The sequence below is a fragment of the Opisthorchis viverrini genome, assembly GCF_000715545.1.
Source record: "Opisthorchis viverrini unplaced genomic scaffold opera_v5_193, whole genome shotgun sequence".
NCBI classification, from domain to species: Eukaryota; Metazoa; Platyhelminthes; class Trematoda; order Opisthorchiida; family Opisthorchiidae; genus Opisthorchis; species Opisthorchis viverrini.
In genome coordinates this window covers 954,020-965,134 of record NW_008751853.1, presented here as the reverse complement: position 1 = coordinate 965,134, position 11,115 = coordinate 954,020, and the positions used below count along the sequence as shown (strand labels likewise).

Genomic DNA, 11,115 nt, shown 5'->3' with positions numbered 1-11,115 from the left:
ACCTGGTCGACGTAAATTCGTCACATTATGTATCAATGGCACACCAGTTACCCTCTAACTGGATACAGGTTCTGACCTCACTCTGATTTCAAAACGAACCTGGAACGTAATTGGAAGGCCACCAGTGGAACCCACAAAGTGTGCCGTTCGTAATGCATCTGGTGGGAGCCTCAAACTGACCGGGAAGCTGAACTGTTCCGTAACGTTAAAGGGGGTTCAACTCAGTGGTACTTGCTACCTCACGAACTATATAGGCCTTGATCTCTTGGGCCTGGATTGGATTAATGAGCTTCAGCTGTTGGGTGAACCCCTCAATGCCGTTTGTGACGAAACAACTGCAAATGGCCCCGATACGTTCACGGGGACATCACGTCCTGACGATTTTGTGGTCGCCACAGTTACAGCCAAACCGGAGACCAGATGGAACATACGCCACGCAGCGGCTATTAAGCTCCTCGCGTCAGGCACCGGTAGTCCTCTCACCTCAGTTCAATTTGGTGAACCCTAGCAGCAGCACGCAACGTTTCACTTGCGGTATGAACCCTTCAGTTTACACTAGCAGGTTCAGGCGGATCGTTCTACCGCTATCCGCAAATTCAAGGAAGGGGAGTCGGCAGGAGGAACGCCACAACAGTCACACAGAGACCAGCCACTGATTCAAATATATGGGGAAAGCTCTCTACGGTGGACGCAGGATCGATTATGTCAAACACGAGGCACACGTAAAATCATCAGCACAGCCGCGTCATGTGAACCATCTTCAGGCAACAGACTGCAGCTCGGTGAGGGGATCACGTGGCATGGGACACCGGACAGCCGTGATATACCTCCCAAGTGGAGGGTACCAGATCCCAGATCGGCATGCACACAGCCTCAGCGACGAATTGAAATGCGACAGCAACTCCATGAGTCATCACAGCGGTGTCCAAAGCAGCAGTCGGTTGAACAGCCCTCTCAAGGGGGAGGTGTTCGGGGGCCCGCCGTTCCGTCATTTGGAAGAATGTGTCACGTGCAGGACACGGGCCCAACGAAGACATGCCCTGATTGGTCAGAATGCCAGTCAATCCGAGTCAAGCACCTGTGACTCGACGCTTCACGCCCCCTCTCGGAATAATCTTTTTTGAATTTGGACAAAATGAAGTAAAGTAGATAATCACATGCACTTGTATACATAGTGTTTCATCTCTTTCTTTTTTTAAAAAAAGCAATGATATGCAGGTAGATTTGTAGGCGCGAGGAAACAGGTCCCTTAAACTGGAGGATTAGCATCGTTTGACACCCAATTAATATGGGTAAAAACAATTGAAGGAGAGGAGTATATCTAAATAAACGATGAATGGGAGCGAGTGTTCCGTGTCTTTAGCTAAGTTCGGTGAGCTATTATTCCTTTTCATTCCCGTTATACTCTGGCCCGGAAGTCTGGCAAACGCAAAATGAGACGACGAATACAGAAATAAACACAATTCACGGTTCACGTTTGACGCAACTTCCCCACGGTTAATTGGGGACGGTTTACCACACTTAAACTGAGTAAGATATAACGGTGACATTTACGATGGAAAAGTGCTGTGGAATGGATGAAACTACCCCTTACGTTCGGTATTCATACACCTGCGCAGTAGCCTGATAAGACTCTACTCTAGTAACGACGTAGGGTAACCAAGTAAGGAGAATTCACTCACTGCATTGTAGCACGTGCGCTGCGCTCACCACTGTAGACCAAAACACGGAATTCCGGAGCCCAAACTTCAAACTCACGAGCCCAATTTTGGAGCGTGGACAGGGGGGCAGCAACCAGGAATGGACCGTAATCGTTTCGCTAAAAACAGGGGAAAGTAAGACGCAGTCAGAGGGAGTACATAACCCACACTAAAAAATGGAAGTGAAGACGAATCAGTATCCAGGATCAAAATCTGCAGCTTCATCTCGGATAATCTTACATGAATCACAATAAAGTCATTAAGACCAGTAAACTCAGGAATGGATAAAGCTCACCGGGGCTAGTGCAAGGCATTAGAGAGCACTTATTGAAAATATAGTGTTCAAGTAACTGGAAGGTTTATTGTTAAAAACGGAATATGGTACCGCGCTACAAATCAAGTAGCTTCCCGAAACTAAAGTCAGTTACGAGAACAAACAACCTCATTTCTAGCCAGGAAAGTGAATGTGCCTCAATGCATGATGTCACCACGGATCATCAGGAACATATCAGCAACTTCCGTGAAGTTGTTTTGGGTTGTGGCAGATTATTGTGTTGTCGAGTGCACTGCACCATGCAATTCACTTGGGTTGACAGCACCCAAAAAGAATAAAAAGTACTCATAGGAGCCATCCGAAACAACAGCCCTTCCAGCCCGTTGCTTCTGCGGAGGGCTATGCATTTCTAAGGCTTACATTAAGTTCTATTCTTGGCCTTTAGACACTAGACCTACTGAACCAAAAAGAAAATGTGGTGATCCTACCCAAAGCCTTACCATGCGTGTACGGAAAATACGAATTCAAGCGGTTTTCGGTCTAGTCTATGAAATGAATAGGCTAAGAAATTGGACTAACTGTCAGCAGCCGAAAACAACAATAGAAAGTGTTGTCATGTGTGCTGTGTGATGTCTCGGCCCACAGGATAATGTCATGTGACGGTTGCGTTCCCACCGCGTCTACGCCTGAATTGCGTGGGGTTGTACACATCACTTCGACTGAGGTACTGATGCCACTGATAAGGTGTGACTAGCGCTGACAAGGTAGTTTTGTAAGGAAGGCTGAATACTTCGGAACAGTTTTTAACCCTCATCCTATTACACCTCCACTTGCAGCCTAAACGAAAGTCCGGTTAAAGTTATATTATTTGGATGCTCTGTTGTCTTTTCGTGATGTCCTCAATGGTTTTACGATAATGATAAGGAGAACCGTTCGTATTTTGGTCGTTTGATGACAGTACCGTGACCATATTGCTATTCTTCCCAGATCTCACCAAGCGTACGTCTGTATCTCCGTGTAATCTCACCTCCAACCCAAGGATTACACAGCGCTAGCCTAGTTGTGTACGGTTCATTAGTCTGAGCATAAGGCCTTTTCACTCATAATAGACGGGTTTATCACCTTAGGAAGCTTCGGTACGTGTGAACCAGCTCGTATGGCTGAGCCTAACCAAGACCGATCACATCTTCCCAAAAAGTGTTCGAGTCAATTTCAGGCCCATGGCCCGCAAGTTCTGGGATCTCCCATTTGGTGCCCATTAAGTAAACGCACTAGGAAACAGGACATTTTCAAATGGAACAAAGTTAAACTCCCAGAACAGAGGGAACAACAACAATACCTCTTTCCACAGGGAATAAAGCAGAGCAATCACTTGAACGGTTTTTCCCAAGCCCATTTCATCAGCCAGAATCGCATTGACATGATTGTGATACGCATGCCAGAGCCAACGTACACCTTCCAGCTGGTATGGATGTAGCACTGCATGTTGCTCCGGAGAAAGATAGCTCGGTTGGCTATTTTGCCATTTGTTCTATTTAGGGGAAACGGATAGTGAATGAATAGTGAACATAACGTGATACAACAGTGTTGCTAAGTGGCTACTGATAACAGATAAGTAACCAAACATTGGCACACCGTTACTAAGTGTGCCAAAAAACGTCCGGATTTATGAAATAGTAATACGCGTTTTAGTTTGTCAACTACTGGACTTTAACTGTTGAAAATCAACCCTAAGATAAATTCTAGAACTAAAGCGATGCATAATCAGCGTACCTTCCAATCGGTTGGAGGCGGACGTTTACCAATGGTGTGCTGTGCCCCATAGGCATCGCACAACATTCTGGCGAGTCGTGTGCAGTATGTATTCATCATCTGAATAAGGCTGCGTCTAACAACCAGAGGAAGCAACCTGCGGCCGTTTGAATCTCGGAAAACCGCTTTAGGATGGATTTTCTGACAAGCCGCTAACTCTGATAACATATCTAGATCCGTTTCTACAGTCTCCCAAGTCGCTTGACTCTCAGGTACGCTGAACCATTTGACGAGTACTTCTCGAAACTCCACTTCATCTGGAACATCCACAACGGCTTCGGAATCAGCTGGTCCAGAGGCAGACACCTCAACTGTCTCTCCAACGGTGATGATTCGTTCGGGTACCAGACGATCACTTTCAACGCCCCAGTGGACCAAATAACGTCGCCTTGAACCAGAACTCTCTAGGTTGGGTGACATCCATCTGTAACACAAAATACACTCGATTTCATCTGCGTCGAACAGTGCTAAGCCCACGATGTAAATTCGAAGCTTTTGTCAACACTACTGATAGCCAGTTCGGTGTCTAAATGCTCCGAAGTGAGTGAATACAGTAGGTTCTCAGTAATCTCTCCATACAGACAAGCGCTTCAAAGAAGAACACTTCACCGGCTTAGGAAACCATCCCAAACTTCAAATAATGCTAATACTAATATTGATAGTTTCTAGGACCTAATACCCTCCCAATGGAAAACCACTGCACTGGGTCTTCTTATATTTCGCTGCCAAATACGTACTCGATTGCTCACTACAAAAAAGTTTGTTTCCAGGATGGTTGAGGCCAAAAAACATGATTCCAAACTCGATCTCACAAAGTAAAAAACACTGGGTAATGATTTCACTAGAACCCAGAAGGAACCACCATGCGGAAACCGTGTGCAACACTGACGGTCGAAGTTACACATAAAAGCAAAAGCAGGCTGAGTCGCACAGGGTTCAGAACCATCAAGTAAATGTATTGTGTAAATGGAGAACTGTGTAAACCAGGCAAGGATTCATATTTCAATAAGATTACCCAGACAATTTGAAGAGGATCAGTTTCGGTGCACATCAGTAAAGTGCATCTAACCATTCAACACTGGTAGGGGCATGTTATTTGGTAGCAGGTTCTTACGATGATTTGGAAAGTTGTCTTGTCAGATGGTCTAACAAATTACTTCGCCGAAGAGCTGTTGAAAATTTGCCGGGCCAGATACATTATTTCAAGTAATCAATCCAAACTAGAGTAACGCAGATCGCTTTTCATACCACCTAGTTGAATGTAGAGATACTCGTTGCGCAGAGTGACCGAATGTGATTGGTCAGTGTATGAAGCAGTACGCCGTGGAGTCAGCACGTGAAATGCATCCTGAACTAGCTCATTTACTCTGGTGAACAACGAAAACAATTGATGATGAACTATATTTAGAACGTGCTGATCTGTAATCAAATGATAGGTTAGAGCAGAGGAATCTAAATGGAAACCTTTAAAAATTACGTGGAGGTTGCCAGACCGGCGTTCTGTGCCTGTGAGGAAATGTGGAGGTGAATTGACAGCTGGTTGTGTGCACAAATTTCTCCAAAACGAAACACGCTAAATCCCGCGATTACGCTACATTCGGTCACAGTGGTTCATGAAATCGGACATTTTAACATGATTACACGATCTAATCACCCACATACAGGAAGACATCAGCCACACATATCTCACGGGTGGACGATCCTGCGTTTGTGTATTTTTTTAAGATACTGTGCATTAAGGGAGATATGAACATACGACTTCGCAAGTCAAGTTCATATTGTTGCTGAAAACTGGCCGAATTTTCCAAATAGCTCGCAAGCAGAAATATTTGGAGTTATGGTCTAGGGATACAAATGACACCGCCAAGTGATGTATGGAGCCAGTAAGTTTCAACGAAGTATACGATGTCCATTTATGGAATCGCAACTGAATTCCAACCATCGGAACCCGACCTATAACGAACACCAGTGGCTAAACGGGACGGCTGTGACGCCGACTATTCTATTACAAAACTTAACCGCTACAAAATGAAGTAACTTTATACGGTGTTTGTCATCGAGCACAAAATCCCTTCAAAAACGTTAGAATTGCTCCCTGTTCCTTTGACCCTGCTCTCGAGGACATGGCGCTGCTAAACAGCAGTCACGAGAAATGCAAGCAATAGGTGAATTGCTAAAAAGACTAACAATAAGATGGATAAGCGATCGGCTCTAACAGGTGACTGGTCCTTGACATAGCGCGTTTCCTAGGAGAAGTAAACGACATCAGCTGAAATTGAATTACCTTTACCGTTTTTGACAAAAGGTTTCTGAAAAATCGTTGGCAGTCCACAGGTGGTTTCGCCCACTTTGAGTATATTACGTAGGCGTAGCGTATTTTACCTTTGGCGCTGTTTAAAGCTGACAAACTGAAGTGAACTGAGCGGCCTTGCGCTTAATAGGTCGAAATCACAATAGCTAATAAGGAGTAAAATAGGTAGCTAGTAAGGATCGTAAAATGAAATCAGTAAAGTACACTTCCAAAGGTGTCAAAGGATTAAAAGACAGACCAGGAATTCTTGTTAGCATGTATAGTCCGAAACCCTCAAAAAGAAGCAGATTCACCCGTGACTATACTGCACACTTCCAGTCTGGAACGGTTCGGACGCTTCATGACTCATTAAGATAAGAAAACACAGTTCTTCACGCACCTAGAATTGAAAAAAATCACTCTGTCTTGTAAACGGGCCACTAACTTGGTCAGATTCTCCTTGTATTCAGTACTCCATTTCGTTAGGTCGTTCTCATCATCCTCATCCTCCTCACTGCTATGCGGAATCGTCAGCGAAGAAGGTTCAGATTTCTTTTTCTCCAATTCTACTTGGGGCCCCTCAGGCTTGGGTTGGTCTTCGGAGGACGGAAGGACCACCGAATGAGTCGAGATATCTTGTGCTGGGTTCGGTTCTGTTTCTTGAGTAGTAGCCATTTCAGCGTCGAGTGTATGTACCTCCGTGTTGCGTAAATCTACTGCCACCTCTTCAGACTGTTCACGAACGTTTTTAAAGTAATTTCTAACCAAGCCCGGATGAAGCGCCATCAAAATGGCTCCGGACATCCAAGCACAGTGCCAGTAAGATTGATCATGAATCTTGACGAAATATTCCATCTCAACCATTTTTTTCTGTATTGCGGTATACGATTTGAGAGCCTCAGAAACTAGACGACAAGAAGGCAGAAACATGTGAAATGACCCCACTCGCAGGCATAAGAGCAAATCTAATTTGTCATCTTTGGGCTTGCACAAATAGGTTTCTCACTGAACCCCACGTTAGATTGTGACTCCATGGAAATCCGCCACACAGAATACACCAGTCTGTGTGCGGCATTGTGACGGCGACTGCGTAAAAGTACATACCAAGCATCAGAATCAGCAAATTCAAATGACAAGAGAAGAGGGGCAAGTGGCCAATAAGACCTGTTGAAAATCTTCTGCCTAGCAATCTAGACGCTGGCTTCCGCTGTATACTAATATTATGTTTGATTAATTCATTAAAGAAGGCCCCTTAGGTCCTGCTCAGTGAATCAACTCAAACAGCTTCCGTGTGTATCCCAAGCTACACTGCTTCTTTCATTTCTTAAATATCCAGGTTCAACCAGGTCCCACGCAAAAGTTAGTCCAAACGACCATCCAGCTGAATTAAGGTCCGAGCCTGAATGGATAAAGCGTTTCAAATTGAGTATTGACAGTTACTGATCAGAGATCCAGTGGCTCTCGCGCATGCATTATGAGACAGCAGACAGTTTTTAGCGCAACGCATAGTTGTAATTATCACTGTCCTCAAAAGCACTGCATAGAAGAAATTCCAGATCAAAAAGCTTTTTCTACTGCTAAATGGGGGCTCGCTTCCTACGTTTACCGAGAAAAGTTAACAAAACTGTACTGAGAAAGAGGATGTGACCTGATTCAACCCATTTATTCCGCAATGATCGAGAGTTAAGGATGGAATCACACCACCGGCAACTGATCGGTGTGCGATTAGTTTGAATCCTAGGTTGCTCAAAGGCACGGGAAGGGGGGTCAGGTAGCACACAGCGTCCACTGTCTACATTGAGTCGCTGAGAAATCGTTCAGCTGTAGCGCCCTTTTGGTTCCCAGCACGAGGGCACGAGAGCTAACATACTGCCAGGTCGCCCAAGCTTAGACAGGGGAATTCGAGAGGCAGATGTTGGGTTCGAACCACGGACCTTCCGGTCAGTAAATTCGCGCTCTAACCACTTGATCCATCTCGCCCCCGTTGCTGAGAAAGAACTAGCGGTCCGTAAAGGTTACGAAGGAAGGAACACTATTACTACATTTTGTGTTCAAATTAACTGACACCAAAGCGCGTCTCTGACCAGCTGAGGTACCCTACTTGGTCATAGAGATCTGCTAGTAAGATCATATCAAAAGACTACCCGTTGAATAAGAGGACTCGTTCTCCACAGGTGCTTTTTTACTATTGAGGGCTAACATTATTCATCGTATTCACTTATGCACCAAATTATGTTCAGTATTTAGATCATTGCGAGTCTTTAGACGAGTGGAAATTCGGATAATTCAGTGTCGGCGGGTACGGGTACCCAGTGGAGTAATGGAGACTTAACACGCCGGCGCAGACCGCGCCAACAGCTGCAGTACCACACAAAGTTCGCAGTCGATAATTTGTGGATGTGGAAGATACCGTAAGCTCAATTTAGGCATTGGATGTAAATCGATAATGCACCTGGAATATGCGTGAGGGGAGCATGTTAGTTGATCTCCCTGAATGTTTACACGCTAAATTTTGCAAGTCAGAAGAACGCAGTCTGAATGGTGAACGCACTGTGGTAAACGTGAGCAATGGCGTGCAACCTGTCGCTTCTGTAGGTGTCTGGCTGACGCGCTTTACGCCTCCCGGGCGAGAGTGGATAGTGATGAAAGATATCAACAGTTGCATGTTTCGCCTATCCGCCCTGTTGTACACAGTGAACAAAATGACCCGGTTGATTGCATCACGTGCCAACCGATATGACAAGACAACACCTTTATTAGCGTGTGTCATGAGTTATGTGGGTTGTGATGATGCGATGGCGTCTAAACCCATTGGGGTCTATTGGGATTATTGGGGTCCACAACTGGAACCTTCCACTTAATTTGACCGCATGACAGTTGTGTTTGGTGCAAGACTGCCAGAGCAGTCCAAATTTTTAAGAAGAGAGACTTCCACACTTCTTCCAACCTGAGCCTCAACCGGGATGACTAGAAAGCAGGCCTCCATCCATCGAGTAACCCAGTAGGAGGTGTAGATGGTGAAAGGCATCCTTTAGGATAGCCCCATGTGTTATCAAGGTACGCAGAACATGACAACACAATAAAGTCCAGCCTATTCTCAACGGGTTAGCGCTCTGTTATCGTTGCTCTATCGGCTTAAAGTATCACTTCTAGCACCTCTGGGAAGGAATTTTCACCCGATGATGACACGAGGCAATTATGCCACAAACGAATGCAATGAGGTGGGGAAGGAGACATTGAGTACCTACGAGGGCTCGGTGGAGCTATGAACTTACCAAGGGGAAGGGATGGAGAAAGTAAGCATAGAGATGCTCATGCTCATTAAGAACTCGCGCTTTGATTTTGAACTCAAGTCAAAAACCAGCTAGCCAGTTGCACTAACGATGAGTGAAGGAAATTCTGTGTACTCTCTGGCAAAAAGTAGTAAATGCAGCATAAATGTACTAGAAAGGACGGAACTAGCAAAACGGTGGACCTACTGAATTCCGTTAATTTCCGTTTATCCAGGCGACGATGAGCTAGTATTCGTTCCACAGACAGCTGCCACAGGGAAAAGGGAGGATATAATTCTGAGGGTTACCCACTGAAGTCAGGTATCCTATCAAATGATTAGTTATGGTGGCTAGTTAAGCACAAATAAATTAGTTCCAGTAGTTATACATAGGCATAGAAGAAACAGCACGAAGGTAGTTACCCAGTCGCCCGATATATAATCCCCAGCACCTGTATTCCAGTGTTGGGCCGGACCATAAGCTTGAAGATTGACTTCGTCACTTAAAAGCTGGTCCAGCTCCTTTTCATCCTGATACATCTCGCTTCTTTTCGCCTTACGGCGTGGACGGAGGCTCATGCGCCTCTCGGTCTCGAGGTCAACGGAGCATGTATCCGGTTTGGGGTGATGCCTCCCATCAGATTCCGAAGCGTCACCATTGAGAGGAGAATCCGTTTCAACTACTTTGGTTGCTTTTCGTTGCCTACTGGATTTCCGACGCTGAAGTATTGCTGCCTCATCCACCAAAGGAGTTGAAGGTGAGCGAGGGGGTTCTTTTTCAGGTTCCGTGGGACCAACATCCTCTTCGGTGGAGCAAGACTCCTTTTCCTCATCTATTTCGAGGCCTGGCGTTTCAGGGGCATCGGACATAATCGACAAACGCTAAAGCTTAAATAAACAACGTTACCACTTTAGGGACTCAACTTACCTGTCGAGAGATCCAAGAAACTTTCGAGCCCTCTTCCAGCATAACCCAACTGCTGACCAATCAGTCTTGCAAATGTTAGAAAAGCTGAGTCGTTGGTACACTATCTAGGGCTTGGTATGATGCTAGCCAAAATGTAGACAAACGTGTCAACAGAAAATCTCTAAAAATAGAGGAATAAGTACACTTATAAACCTGTGACAGTTTTGCGTCAGAGGTCATTAGGAGTATTGTTTCGCAGCTGCCATATAACCACATAGAGAATATACTATTCAAGAAAGAAAACAATGGATAGTGGAAAGATATTACACATTTTTGTAAGTTGCTAGAATATCCAGAAGGATAATGAAGGGGCCATTCACCCACAGCACCATTCCGTGGAGGACTGCCATGTGAGCTAAAGGGATCATGAAGACCGCGAGTCCCCCAGAGTGCAGTCGTCCTGATTGTGAAACACCGTTGGTTCAATTCAGTTTGTTCAGTTTTACTGCTGTAAACAATGTACTAGAGATTACAGCTGCTGCAATTTAGCTCATCAGTTCGTCAGTGTGAAGGAGAATAATGGAATGACAGCTATCAGTTGGAGGCAGAGACGTTAAACTACTGCGTTGGTCTGATTAAGCGAGGACTGGGAGAGCTATGCACTGAAGGCAGTAGGCTTGGTGAAGGACTGCCATTTTATTCGAGGGAAATATGCATCACCATCAACTGCAATGCCTCGGTCACGTGGCAAGCAAGCCTAAACATCTAACGACACGGGTATCGTTCTCCGTTCCCCCTTCACAATATAGAGAACCGCGGGGAGGGCAGGATGTGAAAACGACTACCAAGAGTTTGGATGCT

At 45.3% G+C, this 11,115-nt stretch overlaps 1 protein-coding gene across 1 annotated transcript in view; it reads right to left on the bottom strand.

Annotated features, from left to right (window-relative positions):
• The window catches only part of T265_08005 (hypothetical protein), a gene marked incomplete at both ends in the record, with an annotated part of 47,811 nt that extends 37,494 nt beyond the window's left edge, over positions 1 to 10,317 (bottom strand). The window contains 7 exons of the mRNA XM_009173686.1: positions 1,683 to 1,819; positions 3,314 to 3,505; positions 3,748 to 4,210; positions 6,522 to 6,981; positions 9,556 to 9,616; positions 9,771 to 10,229; positions 10,276 to 10,317. Of these exons, the coding sequence (XP_009171950.1) occupies positions 1,683 to 1,819; positions 3,314 to 3,505; positions 3,748 to 4,210; positions 6,522 to 6,981; positions 9,556 to 9,616; positions 9,771 to 10,229; positions 10,276 to 10,317 (1,814 nt within the window). The remainder of the gene's footprint in view (positions 1 to 1,682; positions 1,820 to 3,313; positions 3,506 to 3,747; positions 4,211 to 6,521; positions 6,982 to 9,555; positions 9,617 to 9,770; positions 10,230 to 10,275) is intronic.
• Between the last annotated feature and the right edge of the window lie 798 nt (positions 10,318 to 11,115).